The sequence below is a fragment of the Ranitomeya imitator genome, chromosome 1, assembly GCF_032444005.1.
Source record: "Ranitomeya imitator isolate aRanImi1 chromosome 1, aRanImi1.pri, whole genome shotgun sequence".
In the NCBI taxonomy this organism is placed as follows: domain Eukaryota; kingdom Metazoa; phylum Chordata; class Amphibia; order Anura; family Dendrobatidae; genus Ranitomeya; species Ranitomeya imitator.
The window spans coordinates 615179298-615198763 of NC_091282.1; the positions used below are offsets into that span (position 1 = coordinate 615179298).

Consider the following 19466-nt stretch of genomic DNA (forward strand, 5'->3'; position numbering starts at 1 on the left):
GACCTCCAGGAGATAGGAGAAATTGGGAGTTCAAAGATAAAAGGAGATCGGGCTATATGTTCAAAGGGCCCTCTACCTCTGCAAAAAAATCCCCCCAATGACATTACATCACAGGTTGGAGGAAGACTCTCCCTCTTCCATCCAGCCTGGATAAACATCTCCCCGAGCACCTGGGTTCTAAATATTATAAAAGACGGCCTAAAAATAAAATTTATCCATCCACCCCGGCACAATTTTGTAATAACTCCACGGAGGAAAGTCCAGCAGGAACAATTAGCTCTAGAAACAGAAGTCCTTGGTCTGATTCAGAAAAATGTCTTGCAAGAAGTCCCGGTTCAAGAAATAGGAAGGGGGTTTTACTCCCCCCTCTTTCTGATACAGAAACCCGATGGTTCATTGAGGACCATAATCAACCTAAGAAAACTCAACCATTCAATAGACAATCACTCCTTCAAGATGGAGTCCATCAATACAACCACAAAGCTTCTGTTTCCTCACTGCTTCATGGCAGTAATAGACTTGAAGGAGGCATATTACCATATTCCAATACATCACGGGTACTGGAGATACTTGAGAGTGGCACTCTACATACAAAACCAAGTGAAACATTACCAATATACAGCCCTTCCAATCGGCCTATCTACAGCTCCCAGGGTCTTCACCAAGGTGATGGCAGAGGTAATGTCATATCTCCGTTCCCGGAATATCGTGATTGTTCCGTATTTGGACGATTTTCTTGTGATAGGGAAGACAGAGGCCGATTGCTCCCATCAGATAACGGTAGTGACATCAACTCTAATAGAGCTGGGTTGGATGATAAATGTTCCCAAATCAAAATTAGTTCCAGTAAAGGTGCAGTCCTTCCTGGGTTTAATACTAGATTCAGAACGTCAGCTCTGCCTCCTCCTGGAAAACAATCAACTTGACCACTGCAGCAATACACCAGCTCGAGATGACCCTAAGAAAAGCGATGTCCCTACTAGGCTCGTTAACATCTTGCATTCCGGCCGTAGGGTGGGCACAATTCCACCTGAGACAACTACAGTGGGAAGTTTTGTCAGCCCAAAGACTGTTAAAAGGGCGTTTGGAAGGAAATCTATGTCTTCATCGGGATGTAAGAGATTCCTTAGTCTGGTGGACCATAGAGGAACATCTCACTATGGGAGTCCAGTGGCAGAATCCGGTCGAGGACATCATTATGACCGACGCAAGCGGTTTAGGTTGGGGAGCTCACTTAAGATCCCATTCAGTTCAAGGAACTTGGTCCTCCCAAGAAAAGAGCTATGGCTCGAACGTAAAAGAACTATGGGCAGTAGAAAAGTCCTTGAAACATTTTCTTCCCCTGCTCCAGGGCCGCCATGCTCGAATTATGACAGACAATCGAGCAGTAGTGGCCTACATCAATCACCAAGGGGGGACGAGGTCTCGGAACCTCATGGAGGTGTCAAATTTACTACAGGTCCTTCTCAAAAAATTAGCATATAGTGTTAAATTTCATTATTTACCATAATGTAATGATTACAATTAAACTTTCATATATTATAGATTCATTATCCACCAACTGAAATTTGTCAGGTCTTTTATTGTTTTAATACTGATGATTTTGGCATACAACTCCTGATAACCCAAAAAACCTGTCTCAATAAATTAGCATATTTCACCCATCCAATCAAATAAAAGTGTTTTTTAATAACAAACAAAAAAAACATCAAATAATAATGTTCAGTTATGCACTCAATACTTGGTCGGGAATCCTTTGGCAGAAATGACTGCTTCAATGCGGCGTGGCATGGAGGCAATCAGCCTGTGACACTGCTGAGATGTTATGGAGGCCCAGGATGCTTCAATAGCGGCCTTAAGCTCATCCAGAGTGTTGGGTCTTGCGTCTCTCAACTTTCTCTTCACAATATCCCACAGATTCTCTATGTGGTTCAGGTCAGGAGAGTTGGCAGGCCAATTGAGCACAGTAATACCATGGTCAGTAAACCATTTACCAGTGGTTTTGGCACTGTGAGCAGGTGCCAGGTCGTGCTGAAAAATGAAATCTTCATCTCCATAAAGCATTTCAGCCGATGGAAGCATGAAGTGCTCCAAAATCTCCTGATAGCTAGCTGCATTGACCCTGCCCTTGATGAAACACAGTGGACCAACACCAGCAGCTGACATGGCACCCCACACCATCACTGACTGTGGGTACTTGACACTGGACTTCAGGCATTTTGGCATTTCCTTCTCCCCAGTCTTCCTCCAGACTCTGGCACCTTGATTTCCGAATGACATGCAAAATTTGCTTTCATCAGAAAAAAGTACTTGGGACCACTTAGCAACAGTCCAGTGCTGCTTCTCTGTAGCCCATTTCGGCACCTGTAGCCCATTTCCTGCACACGCCTGTGCACGGTGGCTCTGGATGTTTCCACACCAGACTCAGTCCACTGCTTCCTCAGGTTCCCCAAGGTCTGGAATCGGTCCTTCTCCACAATCTTCCTCAGGGTCCGGTCTCCTCTTCTCGTTGTACAGCGTTTTCTGCCACATTGTTTCCTTCCAACAGACTTACCATTGAGGTGCCTTGATACAGCACTCTGGGAACAGCCTATTTGTTGAGAAATTTCTTTCTGGGTCTTACCCTCTTGCTTGAGGGTGTCAATGATGGCCTTCTTGACATCTGTCAGGTCGCTAGTCTTACCCATGATGGGGGTTTTGAGTAATGAACCAGGCAGGGAGTTTATAAAAGCCTCAGGTATCTTTTGCATGTGTTTAGAGTTAATTAGTTGATTCAGAAGATTAGGGTAATAGGTCGTTTAGAGAACCTTTTCTTGATATGCTAATTTATTGAGACAGGTTTTTTGGGTTATCAGGAGTTGTATGCCAAAATCATCAGTATTAAAACAATAAAAGACGTGACAAATTTCAGTTGGTGGATAATGAATCTATAATATATGAAAGTTTAATTGTAATCATTACATTATGGTAAATAATGAAATTTAACACTATATGCTAATTTTTTGAGAAGGACCTGTATTTCATTGGGCAGAACAACACCTATCTTCCCTAACAGCACTACACATATGGGGTGTAGAGAACTCACGGGCAGATTTTCTGAGTCGTAGAATTCTGAGACAAGGGGAGTGGTCCCTGAATCCTGGAGTGTTTCAACAAATAGTACAGGCCTGGGGTACACCAGAGATAGACTTATTTGCCACCTCACACAACAAAAAGTGACAAAGTTCTGCTCACTGAACCCAAAGGAACATCCTTTTGCGGTAGATGCCCTACTAATACCGTGGAAATTCTCTCTGGCCTACGCATTTCCCCCAATAGTGATGATTCCAACAGTAGTCCGGAAAATCAGAGAAGACCGAGCGAAAATAATACTCATCGCTCCATTCTGGCCAAGAAGACCATGGTTCTCTCTTCTAAGGCAGATGTCGTTAACAGACCCATGGATCCTGCCAGATGTGCCGGACCTGTTAACCCAGGGACCAGTAACCCACTCTCAGGTGAAGGGCTTCCATCTGGCAGCCTGGAATTTGAGAGGGCGTTACTGAGTCGCCAAGGATTCTCCCCAGGGTTAATCTCCACCCTGTTAAAAAGCAGGAAGCCTATAACATCCAGAATCTACGGTAGGACCTGGAAGAAATTTTTAGACTTCTTGGGTGAACCGTTAGGGGATGTAGCTCCAGTGGGTCCCATCCTAGAATTTCTACAAGCGGGTTTGCAACTAGGATTAGCAACTAGCACCCTGAAGGTTCAAGTTTCAGCCTTGGGGGCCCTATATAATAGCAACCTAGCATCTAATAGGTGGGTTTCACGATTTATAAAATCCTGTGGCAGGTCTAGACCGGTTATTATCCCCAAAATTCCTCCTTGGGATCTAAATCTGGTCTTGGAGGCCTTAACCAAAGATCCTTTTGAGCCTTTGCAGGAGATATCACCTAAATTGCTCACCCTGAAAACAGTCCTACTAGTAGCCCTTAACATCGGCCCGTAGGGTAGGTGATTTACAAGCTCTATCAATATGCCCTCCTTACACTCAGATTCTTGATGACAGGATAATCCGAAGACCAGATCCAGCGTATCTCCCCAAAGTAGTCCAAAAATTTCATAGGAGTCAGGAGATTACGTTACCATCATTTTGTAATAATCCTAAAAATCTGGGGGAACAAAAGTTCCATATGTTAGATGTGAGGAGATCCATGTCACAATACATGACCATGACTAGTCAGTGGAGGAAAGATCAAACCCTATTTGTAGCCTTTCAGGGTAGTAAAAAAGGGTGTGGGGTAGCCAAAAGTACCATTGCTAGATGGATCAGGGAGGCCATTAGTCTATCCTATTCTGCAAGTGGCACTCCAGTTCCTGACGGCATCAAGGCTCACTCCACCAGAGCTATGGCTACCTCCTGGGCAGAGAAGGCTGAGGTATCAATTGACCAAATTTGCAAGGCCGCTACCTGGTCCTCACCCTCGACTTTTTTCAAACACTACCGGCTAGACCTTTCCTCCTCTGCTGACCTAACCTTTGGTAGAAGGGTACTCCAAGCGGTGGTCCCTCCCTAAGGTTTTTTCTTTCTACAAAAGTCTCTCAGGTGTGCCGTCATGGGGGAAGGGAAAACACCAAGGTTACTTACTGGTAGCCATTTATTCCGGAACCCATGACGGCACCCGTATATTCCCCCCCTTTATCACCCTATCGGTGTGCACTATTGTTTTGGGTGCTTTTAGTTAATATGATGTGGTGTTGGATTGCCATGTGTACTAACCAGAGGGGCCTCTCATGCTCTGAAAACCAACTGAAGCGACCGAGAGGTACCACCCTTTTATCTTCAGTAGGGTTTCTTGTCCTGGCTGGGCGGATCTCCTCTCTCAGGTGTGCCGTCATGGGTTCCGGAAAAACCGGCTACCAGTAAGTAACCTTGGTGTATCACCTGTGCAGTACATGGAAATCCTGAAAACATGACCTGGTTGCAGCCCTCGAGGAATGCAGTTTGACACCCCTGGATTAGCAGGTTATTTGTGCTCCCCTCCCCCACTCCCCCTAATCCCCAGGGGAGTTTAAGACACACAGGATTCCTGTTACAGTAGTGATTGTTGTGGTAGATGGTGGACAAACTGCGGGTTGGGGCGATATTTGGAGGCGTTTATAGAGCTATATTTGTATTAACAGAAATAGCTGAGCTCCCGGATTGTTGTCTGCTGCATGAAGTGTGCTCAAATAGTCTCCCACACAGCATCTCCCAAACTGCTTACATGCATAGTGCGCCCCCCCCCCCAAAAAAAAAAAAAAAAAAAGTGGCTTGCATGGTACACCCATAACACTGCCTTGCCCAGTACCTGGTGCAGTGCTGACCTCCTCCTCCCAAGAGAGCACCAAGCGCAACCCCCCCACCCCAAGACACGCCATGCACAGTACCCACCTCCCCTTTAAAAGAGGTGCAGTGCCTCCCCCCCCTGAAATCAAGGGTGCCACACGCAGTACCCCCCCTCCGAAATCAAGGGTGCCACGTTCAGTAACCTCCCCCTCCAAAACCGAGGGTGCCATGCACAGTACATACCCCCCCAAAAAAAACAAAACAAAAAAAAACAAGGGAGCCACATGCAGTACCTAACCCTTCCCCCGAAACCAGGGATGCCATGTGCAGTACCTAAATCCCACTGAAACAAAGGGTGCCACGCACAGTACCTCCCCCCGAAACCAAGGGTACCACAGTACCTACCCCCCAAAAAAACAAGGGTATCACCTGCAGTAACTAAACCCCCCCGAAACCAAGGGTGCCACGCGCAGTACCTAAACCCCGAAACCAAGGGTGCCACACAGTACCGAAATCCCTGAAACCAAGGGTGCCACACGCAGTAGCTAGCCCTCCCCCCCCCCCAGAAACCAAGGGTGCCACCACGCGCAGTACCTACCCCCTGAAACCGAGTGCCGCACGTAGTACCTAACCCCCCCCACGAAACCAAGGGTGCCACGCGCAGTAGCTAGCCCCCCCTGAAACCAAGGGTACCATGCCCAGTACCCTCAAAAATAGTGCTATGCACAGTTCCCCCAGTGCTATACACAGTGACTTCATAACAGATATGCACAGTACTTCCCAAATAGTGACATGATGCGTATGTCCATAAGTACTGCAGAAACCAGTAGGGCGAGGTCCGTAGTCCGCGTGAAACCATTCGTGTGGCATAGAAATTCACAAGTCCGTGTGTATCATCCGTGTGCCATCAGTGTGACAAGTACTGGAAGAGAATGAAGAATACAAATGACAGATGTATAGGTGTTATATGTGCAAATATGTCAGCGAGATACATATAATCAGTGCGTGTGTAGCTTTCTGTACTTGTATTTAGCACAAAAATAAATAAGTAAATGAAAAAAATTATGTGGGGTCCCCTTCCTTTTAGTAACCAGTTTAGGGAAAACAGACAGCTGTGATCTAGTCTTATCAGTCTGAGAAGGAGCCAATATCCATTGAGCTTATTAATATCATCTCACAGGTGTCTGCTTAGCCTTTACTGGTTATTAAAAAGGGGGACCCTAAAAAAATGATGTGTGGGTCCCCCTTGTTGTTAATAACCAGAATAGGCTAAGAATACAGGTGCAGGCTGATATTAATAGGCTGGTTAGGGGCCATAGATATTGCCCCCTCCCAGACTAATTATACCAGCCAGCTGCTGCTCCAGAAATGGTGCATCCATTAGATGCCCCAATTCTGACGTTTGGTTTCAGCTCTTCCCGCTTGCCCTGGTGTGGGGTGCAATCAGTGTAATGGTTTGGGGTTGATGTCACCTGTGTAATGTTAGCTGACATCAAACACGGGTTAGTAATGGAGAGGCGTCTTTCAGACACCCCCCATTACTAACCCCATAATGAAAACAAAGATAAAGTCCTTTATTTGTGAAAATCACTCCCTGACCCTTTCTTTTACCCATTCGCTACCGTTAGACTTTTCTTTGTAAGTGTTTAATTACTTACAGGTCTAGTAGTGGGGCGTTTGACTGACGCCTCTCCATTATTAATCTCAGGGCTTGATGGCTGGGTTTGGTAATGACAGGTCTCCCCAGCCGGTGATGTCATCTCAGTCAAGGTCGGTGCTGGGTGTTGTATAGAAGTCTATGTAGCCTAGCTGTGGCTGCAGCTTATGATCGGCACTCATTCTGCTCATCATGGAGGTCTGACCTGTTACATGTATCGTTCGCCATCCATGACATTCCACCTGTCCTGATATTCCGCTGCCTATTCTGGTCCACCTGCCAGGTGTCATGAATGTGCCACATTCTGCTGGGACCAGGGGTACGACTGAGATTAGAGGATTGTCGTGTTTAAATCTTTAGTCATTCATGAGTTAACATGTTTCTTGAGGCGTGGAAAGGGTTCAGAGTTCCTCATGGTCTATTGGCTGTGCTGCTTATTGGAACCACACCCTTCCATTGTAGAAACCTCTGCCTGGATTCCCTCCATGCCAGCTATAGAATATTCATTCTGTTTCAGTCTTCAGTGGAGAAAGTGTTCCGGAGAGTCGCCCTTCTCATCTTGAGATTGTTCCTATGCAGTTTGTTGTGAACACCTATTCTGTTTTTTTTTTCCCCCCTGTTTGGCGTACCTTTGTGCTGCTTTTCTGCCTTGTTGATATGCTCCCATCTTCCGCTTGGTTTTCCCCAGTCTGTCCAACTGGTCTTACCTTTCTTATTCCTGCCCTTTTCTTCCCTGGGGGTGGGTGGGAGTTGTGTAGGCTTTCATAGCAGCACAGATGGGTTGGAGACCTGGGCATCTCCACCTTCAGGAGTATCCCTGGGGTTAGGGATAGACTAGGGCTTCCCTAGATAAAGGGACAGCATAGGGTCCTTCTCACCCAGCGTACCTACAGTCTCAATGTGACACCAGGTGACGCTTTTCTAGGAGCACCGATTAATGGTTGCCCGTCCTTCCCTGGATACTGCGCTCTTATAGTAAATGCAAAACTATTTTCTGATGGAATCTGAATACAGTATATTTTTCTTGTCTCTTCTGCTTTGTCTTTGCAGATATGATGAAGCGCACACCCCACAGAAGCTCGCCTGGTTTTGGTTTCATGCCTTGGAAGCGTGGCACGGACAGGCTGTAAGTAATTCAGCTAGTGTACGTAAAGTGTGTGGGACGGTGCATAAAACACACACCAGGAAATCTGCCATAAGTCACCATGCCATGCAAGTGAGCAGAGCTTTACAAGGCACCATTCACACGCAGAAAAACCTAAGTGCAATCTGCACTGTTACATGTGATGCCTATTTAACCCTTTGCAGTGCAAATTGGAAGTAAAATCTACCTACATTGGAATTGGGGGCTTAACTATGGTGGACATTTTTTGAAGTGGTTGTGCAACTTTGGCAACAATTTTTTATTTTTTTTTTTTTATTTTTTTTTTTTATTCAGTGCATAAAATTGAGGTTAAAAATCCTTTTTTTTTTACAATTGGGTTTCATTAAAAAAACTGGCTTTTGTTTTGGTTATCCCTTCAGTGGCGAGTGTAACCTGAGCGCAGCCTTCTGATACAGTCGCACTCGCTTTACATTCTGGCCACCACCCAGAGAAGCATGTAATGCAGCCATGGGCGACAGTTTCTGTTCTTCTTTCTGGTTGGAAAAAGAGTTGTTATGATGATGATTCTATAACTTGGTTTTCCCTTACACTAGTACGGCCAGAATAAATCTAACAGATGGGCTCGTCTGCTGAGGTGTCCCTATGTCAACACTTCCTGTACTGTAGGAGCACAGCATTGTTGTCATTGACCACATCTGCACGCACATCATTGCTGTCTCTGGTAGTTAGGTTAATCCTAGGTGTCCTTTTTCAGTATGATCATCTAGCGATGACAGCGGGAGATCCAGCGATGAAAGAAAGTTCCATACGATCTGCTACGACGTACGATTCTCAGCCATATCCCTGATCGCTGCTGCGTGTCAGACACAGCGATATCGTAACGATATCGCTGGAACGTCACGAATCGTACCGTCGTAGCGATCGAAATGTTATAGTGTGACGGTACCCTAAGTATTCTTTATCTTGTAGAAGCAGCCGCTGGAAGTGCTGAGAGATGAAGCAGAGTTTCTTCTTCTTCTGGAGGAGTTTGAGAAAGAAGCGTCAGAGGAAAGTGTGAAGGTGAAAACTGAAGAATCCATTTCAGTTCCAATTATTCTGTATCCAATCACTTCACACATATTTCACACACACTATGTACATGTCCCCGTCCCTGCTGGGTGTATATGGTGCATGGACGTGTCAGTCTTTGCTGGGTGTATGGATGAGTCAGTCTTTGCCGGGTGTGTATAGTGTATGGACGGGTCAGTCTTTGCCGGGTATATATGGTATATGGACAATTCACCATCCTTGCTGGGTGTATATGGTGTGTGGACGGGTCAGTCTTTGCCGGGTGTATATGGACAATTCACCATCCTTGCTGGGTGTATATGGTGTTTGCACGGGTCAGTCTTTGCCAGGTGTATCGCATAAGGGGTGTGGATGGGCTGCCGGCCCTACTGAGCGCGTGTGGGGCATGGACGGGTTGCCGGCCCTGCCGGCTGTTCTACGGTGTGTCTGAACCTTTGTCATTAATACAATGTTTTCCTCCACAGGAGCTGTATGAAGCTTTTCTGTACAGTTGCTCCGTAGTAAAAGAAAACAGAAGGGAATTTCCGAGTCCTCGGTTTAGCGAGGCCACAATCTCGTGTCTATGGGGGGCTTTGTCCCAGCATCCTCGGCTTGTTCAGTCGCTGATTGGTTTTCTGTTGGTGGCTGATAGTCACCCGGCCTCGGCTGAATACAATCTCTATCTTCTGAACATCACTGTGACCTTCCTCTTACGCTCGTTATCATCCCTCCAGGAGGAGGCGGCCGCCACGTCACAGACAGTCAGTCACATATATAGTGTCTTAAGCACCATGCACTTCAGTCTGGAGCTGCAGGCTCCTGAGCTTCGGCGTTTGTGTGAAGAGCTCTTTAATGTCTGCTCGGACAAGGGAATGTTCTCCGAGGATCGTGTTCAGGCGTGCTTACTGAGGAAGCAGAACTATGGACTAGCCACCTTGTATGGCACCTTGGCTACTGAGCAAATAAGAACGCGTATCGTCAGTGCAAAAGGTTTGTAAGTGAACAGTTTGGATTTACCTACCATTACTATTAAACCCCTTCACGAGTTTTGACGTACAAGTACGTCATAGGTCGTGTCTCTCTTTGATGCACGCTCAGTCACTGAGCCCGCATCTTTCCCCGATTTTAATACAGCAAAAAAGTGGCAGCAGTGTTCAACTGCCTTATATACTAGGGTGTCTGTTTTCATGGGATACACTTAGATAGTGCCTGGCAGCCTGCTTAATCTAATAGTATGGGCATCACTAATGGCCTGTAAGCCAGACACTGCGCATTACCTGTGTGTGACCAGCACCCTATACACCCCGCTTTTGTGCAATCTTATACTAAGCAGTCACCCCTTCTGTGAATTGGTCGGTTGTGAGTGGCATCAGGGGTCCATCTCGTTTGGCGTTATTGAGGTTGTCCCACAGACAATCAGATTGGGGCAAGAAAATTATTCAGCGCTAGACAAGATGGATCTACTGGATGGAATTAACCAACCTCAGTGGACTCGATGAGCAGGTCAGCTTCAGTTAGAATCTAATATGTTCACTTGGCAGTTATGGCCATGCCTGTACTTTGATCCAGGAGATCATTATGGTTATACATGCCATATATTGTGGTGTTTTAGGATTATTTTCTTTTTGTTTTTCTTCCTTGGGGTTAATAACCTCTCTATTCGGCGTGTGATATTATTAACGTATATTTGACCTGTGTCCTCAATGTTCGATGAACATGACCTCCTGTATTCAGTAGGATGTCCGTTATATATATCCGACTTGTGTACAGATTCACCTCATTACAATATTGGGAGAGTCCTTCTAATTATTGGATATTCATCCATAGATGGGGGGCATGTCATCGGAGTCCTGTCTGATTATAGCTTATTACCGCTTGTCTCTGTCCTCTCGCCCTCCAATAACGCCGACTTCCACTATCACGGGATTAGCTGCTACCCTCATTTTAGCGCTGGAAGTGACGTCCATTTGGCTGGAGCACATTTGCGTTCCACGCGATGGTCGTTCCGGTTTACATGAATTTACTATTGAAATGTGTGTCTAGTGCAGAAGGCTGCGTTCATGCGAGGGATTTCTTGTTATTTATTACGGTACTTATTTATGGTGTTGCCAAAAAATGTACTGCATGGTCTGAGAACTCAGACCTCCAGTGATCATTAGGAGATGGCTTTTCCTAGTGATAGGAGATGGAAATCCCCTTTAATGTCTCTGCATAAAAGATCTGATTTACCAACGTGTTTCCTGACAAATGGTCAGGAAGATACATTCATCAGAAGGTTTCTGCGACCTGGTCCATCCATGTGAGTAATCTGTGGGCATCGGACAGAAGCTCGGAGTATCGCCTCCTATGTCTGAGCATCCACAGCTCTTCTGAGTTGCGTGTCATTTGCATCGAGCTACAGTGATGACGTGAGGCTGGATAATAGAGGAGCCGGGGATGTGGTCAGGTAGGGAGCAGTTCTCCGGGATTCTCTCCAGCGGCCACAGATTGCTAGACTTGGTAATTGAATCGCATCATTTCTACATTATAACATGTTCTTCTCCACTTTGTTTTGTAATTAGGAGAAGTTCAGGACCTCTGTGATGCAGAAAGGGCAGTCCTCAGCCTATTCAAGGAGGGGCCGCGACCATGGAAGAACATCTATTTCTACAGTCTCTGTACAGGCAAACACTTCTTGGAGCAAATTCTGGTCAGTGATGTTTCGTGTCATTGTTACTTGGTGTATTAGAAAAATATTTACACTGAATATACCCACTCAGCTGGTGTGTGACCTGACAGAAGGTGTCTTTTCTGTGCTGCTGGACCACTCATGACCAAACGTTTGCTATTTGGTAGATCTCCAAAATGTTGGATGTAAAGTTAAAAGGAACCCGTTAAACGATTCATGCTGCTTTAATTGTTAGTGCGGATAGGTTCCCTCGTTGTGGGCATCAAGGTTTTAGAGATCACAGGTTTTAGTGAGGAAACATGGAAGGGGGAGACTAATTTTCGGGTCCGATCCTCCTTCTACCGCCTCTAGTCCAGCTTAGCTTGTAAAAGCCTTGTCTTGCACAGTCCATTGGGGAACCCAGGACCTTGGGTTATATCTTTTCCAACCCGGAACTGAACAAGTAGTTACATGTTTGCCCCAGTGGTCATGGAGCTGGTCAGTGTCCAGCTCGCAATACACCAAGCAATCACACATCAATATATTTATGGCATGTGTTTTAACAGTGACTGTAAAAGAACCCAAGGACCCTCTAGTAGAGGACAGTCACAGCTGAAGATAGACTATGTGAATGCTGTGCCTCCAGACTTTTCTCGTTCATAGTATTGAGGGTTACAGAACTGAACACAAATACCCTGCAACTGAGATGCTCAGCACTGGGTTAAAAAAAGTGTTGGCTGTGCTATACCATACCATACTCTTTGCCATATGGGTATTTTTTGCCTTCCTCTGGATCAACATGTTGGGGCATGTTAGGTTAGGCTATGGGTCGAACTAGATGGACTTAAAGTCTTCCTTCAACCTTAATAACTATTTCCTATGACAGTAAGCATAAATTTCTTAGCATTGTGTCCATGGGCGTTAAACACAGCCTGCATCAGGTCTACTACTCAGTTCAGGTTCCTATGGCTTTCCCTTTTTTAAAATTTTATTTTTTTTTCCTTCCCTCTCTCGATGGTGCGGTGTTTACTATCCTGGGTCGCACTCCACTTATTCACCATTCGAATCTTGGGGACACTCCTGACTCAGTCTGAGCTGGTCTCTAAGCTTGCTCCAGACATGTGGGATCTTATCTGGACAGTAAGGGACACCCTCCACGTCGAGGACAAGTACTCCTCTCCTTCCTAGAAAGCAGGAACTTTACTAGCTCTTTTACCATTCATGATGACTTTGACTATCTTTTTTTAAAGATTGGGAACAACTAGACAGGCACATGGTAATTTTATGTTACCAAATGAACTACATCTACCTGTCCAGCAAAGCCTGCTCAGTTCGGGTTAAACCACCAGAGTTTTATTTATTTAGTCTTATCATATGCTATTACTCTCTCGCCTCATTGGGGGACACAGGACCATGGGTGTTATGCTACTGTCCACTAGGAGGTGACACTATGCATAATCTGAAAAAGATTAACCGTGGCTCCTCCTCTGCAGTATACACCCCTGGACGGTGTCAGCCTTCTCCAGTTTTTGCTTAGTGTCGCATAGGAGGCACACCTAAGATTTTTTTTCTGACGGATTATAGATAAAGAAAAGTGGGTCTCCTTTGAGACTCCCGGCATGGCTCCTTCCTCGGCCCCCTATTACGGGGTACCCGGTTGAAGTCGAGATGGCTATTCCCTATGTAGCTCCTACCCCAGTCCCTCGGGTGCTGGTTCAAAGTTGAGAACCCCCCCCTCCTTTCCCAATTCCGTTTGGTTTCTGGGTTGAGGTCGAGGTGCGGATGAAGCACCCTGAAGGTCATAGCAGCACCCTCCCTAATCCCCCTCTGGGGGCATTGGGTTGAGAGGCCTCAGGTAGGGCCTGTACAGGCAGCACTCTGCAGCTCCCAACAATGGGCCAGCACACTGCGCCTGCATCCAGGGACCCCAGCCCAGCTGCGGGCTCCTGCCGGGGCCGGGGGGAGTGCAGGCAGGCATGGCACAATAGAGACACAGGGCTCCCTGCGCCCTGTATCTGCGGCAGCACCAGCTCTATACTGCCTCAGGGGGACCCCTTACAGGGCCCCCCTTTCCGCCTATAGCCCCACCGCTACCCTGCCTTTAAATCCGGGGGGGGGGTGGGTCCGGTTCAGATCCGACCCCCTCCTGGACTTCCACGTCAGCCTGGAGCCTTTCTGGGCATCAGGCATTTAATTTAGGCCGCAGCTTTGGCCTAGCTGTAGCTGCCGCCCCCCGGATGACAAAGATGACACTCTACAGTGTCACAGAGGGGGCGGATTGAGACAGGGTGCGTTTTTACACAGCTTTGCCGCCTTTTTCCTCAGCTCTCCGCCCCCTTCTCCCCCTGCCTCTTCTTCTCGGCTGCCATTTCTACTGCAACAAAGATTAACCCTGCATCTTCCGGTCAGCAGGACCAGGTCAGCCAGTCTCTGGGGGGCACAGGACTGTGGTTCTTCGGCGCTGGACCTAGGAGCAAACTGGTGGGGTAAGATCACAGCTGGGTTGTTTTACTCGGCTGTGAATCCATATTCCCTATATCAGGGGTCCCCAACTCCAGTCCTCAAGGCCCACCAACATGCAAAGGAAATCCTGAAAACATGACCTGTTGGTGGGCCTTGAGGACTGGAGTTGGGGACCCCTGCCCTATAAGTCTCCCCTATAGGTTCCTCTGCATAGCTACCCCTGTAAGGTGCTCTGCATAGCCAGCCCTTTTGCATTCTGTGCACTATGCCGGCCTCAAGGTCCAAGAGAACCAGGCAGGACTGTTGTTATGCATTCTGCACAGCCTGCGGGACCGCTCTCCCCAGTGGCAGCACGTACCCGCACTACCAGGACTGCACTCAGACTACTGGGTCAGAGCCCCAAGAGGCCCCTGCCAATGCTTCAGTGTCTAATGCCTCGCCGGAATGGGTCACTCAGATGTCTTAATCTATGACGCAGTCTATAGATAACCTAACCTCCACATTGCTTCAGGCTCTGCAGAGTCATGCCTCGGCTATGACCGCTACCCAGCAAAGGGAGAGCTTGACTCAGGCACAGGACGACCCTGGCACATCCACCTCTAGGTCAGGACGCAAGCGGACCCACAGGTCACGTTCATCTGCGTCATCTCATAGCACACGGTCATCCCCTTCTAGGGAGAGACACCGTAGTTCTAGGTCATCTAGACCGCCCACTTCCAGGGGCAGACAATGCAGATCTCCGCAATCCCCGACCAGAGAAGGCCTCCGCCCCAGCTCACCCAGCAGGGGACGCCTCAGTGATACACTGGATTCGGAAGGCATCTGTGACTCCGACTCAGACAAGGAAATGGAGAGGTCCCTGATCCCAATCCCTCCTAGCAATACAGCGCTAGTTGAGGACTTAATCTCTTCCATCCATCGGGTGCTGGACATTTCTGATCCGCCACCAGAGGCCCAAGAACACAAGATTTCCTTCGAAGGACCTCTGAAGCCGCCTAAGGTTTTCTGTAACCACCCAGAGTTTAAGGAAATCCTTAAAAAGCAGCTCTCACAGCCTGAGAAAAAATTCGCTAATCGCAAACATCTGGAGGCGAGGTACCCCTTCCCACAGAAGGATACCAAGGAATGGACAGACCCACCCGAAGTGGACCCCCCAGTCTCTAGACTAGCAGAACAGACCCTCCTTTCACTGCCAGATAGCTCAACCCTCAGGGATGCAGCAGACCGGCAGGTAGAACGCATGGCTCATTCAATTTACGAGGCTGCAAGGGCATCCCTGGCTCCTGAGTTCGCTTCAGTTTGGGCTGCGAAGGCCATTCTGGCCTGGGCCAAAAATTTACAAGCTGGCCTCCAAGCATCCGCTCCTGAGCTGTCAGACCAAGCGGTTCAAATAGCAGTCGTAGCAGATTACATGCTTCATGCAGCTCTGGATTCAGCAAGGGGTGTAGCAGGGATAGCATCAAACGCCATCACAATTCGGCGTATCCTCTGGCTGCGGGAATGGAAAGTGGACGCAGCCACAAAGAAGTCCCTCACGCACCTCCCCTACCTTAGTGGGCGACTTTTTGGTGAACAGTTGGACACGATGATATCCAACACCACCAGGGGTAAGAGTATCTGTCTCCCCCAACTGAAACCTAAACGCACTTACAAGAAGCATAACCAAACTCGATTCCGATCCTTTCGGAAGTCTTCGGGCTGGTCTGTCTCGCGTCCAGCACAAAATCGGAACCGTTCCCCATGCAGGGACAACTCGCGGTCAACGCAACGGTCGGACAAGACCTGGCAGTCAAAAACAGCCCAGTGTAAGCCCAGAGGAGGAAAATCTCAGACTTTCTCCTCATCATGACTCACGGACTCCGGAAGACACAACACCCGTAGGCGGCCGACTTTTGCTCTTTCATCAAGTCTGGCTGCCTATTACAGAAGACAGGTGGGTCAGGGAACTATTGTCTTCCGGATACAAGATAGAGTTCACCTCCAACCCACCGGACCGATTCTTCCTTTCTGTCCCCCCAAAACCACCGGCCAAGGCTCGTACCTTATGACAAGCGGTCTCCTCGCTTTTTCAAGCAGGAGTCATAGTACCGGTCCCCACGACCGAGCGCTTCCGAGGGTTCTACTCCAATCTATTCATAGTCCCCAAGAAAGGAGGCAGTGTGCGGCCCATATTGGACCTAAAACAACTCAACAAATATGTACGAGTCCGTCACTTCCGCATGGTCTCTTCGGTCCATCATTACGTCCATGGAGAAGGGAGAATATCTCGCCTCCATAGACATACTTGGACGATCTACTCATCAAGGCTCCCACCTTCAAGGACTGCGAGCTCCGCCTCTCAATTACAGTCGACACTGAGTCGCATGGGCTGGTTAGTCAACTTACAAAAGTCATCACCAACCCCGAGTCAGTCTCTGACCTTCCTGGGAATGCTATTCAACACCTCCAGGTGTCTAGTGCTCCTTCCCAAGGACAAGGCACTGGCTCTCCGCCTAGGAGTTCGCACCCTCCTCCGCAAACCCCCTCGATCTCTGGTTTGCCATGAGAGTCCTCGGCAGAATGGGGGCAGCAATAGAAGCCATCCCATTTGCCCAGTTTCGCCTCAGGCCTCTCCAACTAGCCATCCTCAAGTCCTGGGACAAAAACCCTTTCTCTCTCGACAGGGAGTTCCCGCTAACGTCGTCAACCAAGAGGTCCCTGCACTGATGGCTCAAGCCAACCTCGCTAGCAAAGGGGGAAATCCTTTCTCACAGGTCAATGGAAGGTTCTGACCACCGATGCGAGCCTGACGGGTTGGGGTGCAGTGCACCTACACCACAGGGCAAGTGGTCCCCAGTGGAAGCGACCACGCCCGTCAACATCCTGGAAATTCGTGCCATCCTCGTGGCATTGAGGGCCTTTCATCACTTACTGGCAGCCTCTCACATCAGAATACAGTCGGATAATGCCACGGCTGTGGCATATGTGAATCACCAAGGGGGGACCCGCAGTACTCAGGCGATGCGAGAAGTGTCACATATCCTCCACTCGGCAGAGGACACAGGGTCGCTTCTCTCAGCGGTCCACATTCCAGGTGTGGACAACTGGGAAGCAGACTTCCTCAGCCGACAAGGTATAGACTCGGGAGAGTGGTCTCTCCATCCCTAAATTTTTCGCCAGATTTGCCATCGCTGGGGGACCCCGGATGTGGACCTAATGGCATCCCACTTCAATGCCAAGGTCTCAACTTCATGGCCAGAACACACGATCCGCGGTCGCTCGGAGCAGACGCTCTGGTTCAGGACTGGACCCAGTTCTAGCTTCTGTACGTTTTTCCACCTCTCCCCCTGATATCCAGGGTGGTGAGGAAGATCAAGCAAGAGGAAGTTCGAACCATCCTAATCGCAGCGGACTGGCCCAGACGTACATGGTACACCGACATCGTAACAATTACAGTAGACGCCCCCTGGCGTCTCCCCGACCGCCCCGATCTTCTATCACAAGGCCCGTTCTACCACCAGAACTCAGGGGCTCTCAATTTGACAGCGTGGCCCTTGAGACCTGGGTTATAACCCAGGCAGGGCTCTCGCCGGACGTCATTGGAACCATGATCAGGGCACGGAAGCCAGCCTCTGCCAAGATCTATTACTGTACCTGGAAAGCTTTCTTTACCTGGTGCGAATCTCGTGGCCAGACTCCACTCCCTTATTCCTTACCCAAAGTACTTGGTTTTCTCCAATCGGGTCTGGAGGCCAGGCTGTCCCTGGGCTCGCTTAAGAGCCAGGTGTCAGCCCTCTCAGTGCTTTTTCAAAGGCGCATTGCTACCAAGCAACAAGTAAGGACTTTTCTTCAGGTGGTTTCCTGATTGGTTCCCCCCTACAGATGACCACTAGAAACGTGGGACCTCAACCTGGTCCTGACAGCATTGCAGGAACCACCCTTTGAACCCCTTAAGGAGGTCCCGCTCTTCCTTCTATCCCAGAAGGTGGTTTTCCTGGTGGCAATCACCTCGCTACGCAGGGTGTCTGAACTGAGAGCACTCTCCTGCAGACGGCCCTTCATGGTTTTTCACCAGGACAAGGTAGTTCTCCGTATGGTCATATCCTTCCTTCCGAAGGTTGTGTCCCACTTCCACCTCAATGAGGAAATTTCACTGCCATCCCTTTGTCTGGTCCCAGTTCATAGAGTGGAGAAGGCTCTGCATAGGCTTGACCTTGTCAGGGCATTGCGTATATTTGTCTAGGACTGCGTCCTTCCGGAGGTCTGATTCTCTTTTCCTTCTTCCACAAGGCGGCCGCAAGGGTCTGCCAGCTTCCAAAGCTACCCTTGCCAGGTGGATCAAATCCACCATACAAGACGCCTACCTCCTTAAGAATTCTCCTCTTCCAGCAGATATTACGGCACACTCTACACGGATGGTAGGGGCCTCCTGGCCCATTTGGCACCAGGCTTCGGCACAACAAGTGTGTAAGGCGGCCACTTGGACTAGCCTACACACGTTTACTAAACACTACAGGGTTCATACCCAGTCCTCAGCGGACGCGAGCCTGGGTAGATGAGTTCTGCAGGCGGCGGTACCCCAAGTGTAGCGGCCTGTCTGCACAGTATTCGTCCATTGCTTCCCACCCAGGGACTGCTTTGGGACATCCCATGGTCCTGTGTCCCCCAATGAGGTGACAGAGTAAAGGAGATTTTTGTGTACTCGCCGTAAAATCTCTTTCTCTTAGCCTCTAATGGGGGGACACAGCTCCCACCCTGTTGCCCTTCCGGGCCGTTGTTACTGTCGAGTTCTCATATTGTTTGCTTGAGCTCGTACATAGTTGCCTTCTTATAGGCATGGCTATGTTATTCATGTCACGTTCCTCCTACTGCTTTTGCACAAAACCGGAGAGGGCTGACGCCGTCCAGGGGTGTATACTGCAGAGGAGGAGCCACGGTTAATCTTTTTCAGATTATGCATAGTGTCGCCTCCTAGTGGACAGCAGCATAACACTCATGGTCCTGTGTCCCCCAATTAGAGGCTAAGAGAAAGAGATTTTACGGTGAGTACACAAAAATCTCCTTTTTATGCACGTGTTTGATAGGAAAAACATTTTTGGGGAGAATTTCCTTGACACAAGCCATGCCAAATGGGCGTGGCTCACGGGATTTCTGTATTATAGACCCTTGTGCAAACACAAGCATGTTCTTGTGTACGCATGCGTTCCCATAGCCTGTAATGTGTTTATTTGACGCACTCCTTCTGCAAGCATCTGCATGC

The 19466-nt window shown here is 48.4% G+C and overlaps 1 protein-coding gene across 1 annotated transcript in view; it reads left to right on the top strand.

Annotated features, from left to right (window-relative positions):
- LOC138680190 (zinc finger FYVE domain-containing protein 26-like) overlaps positions 1–19466 on the top strand; it is a 47654-nt gene that overhangs the window by 622 nt on the left and 27566 nt on the right. The window contains exons 2-6 of the mRNA XM_069767860.1: positions 382–557; positions 8016–8091; positions 9040–9129; positions 9603–10107; positions 11679–11806. Coding sequence (XP_069623961.1) covers positions 382–557; positions 8016–8091; positions 9040–9129; positions 9603–10107; positions 11679–11806 — 975 coding nt within the window. The remainder of the gene's footprint in view (positions 1–381; positions 558–8015; positions 8092–9039; positions 9130–9602; positions 10108–11678; positions 11807–19466) is intronic.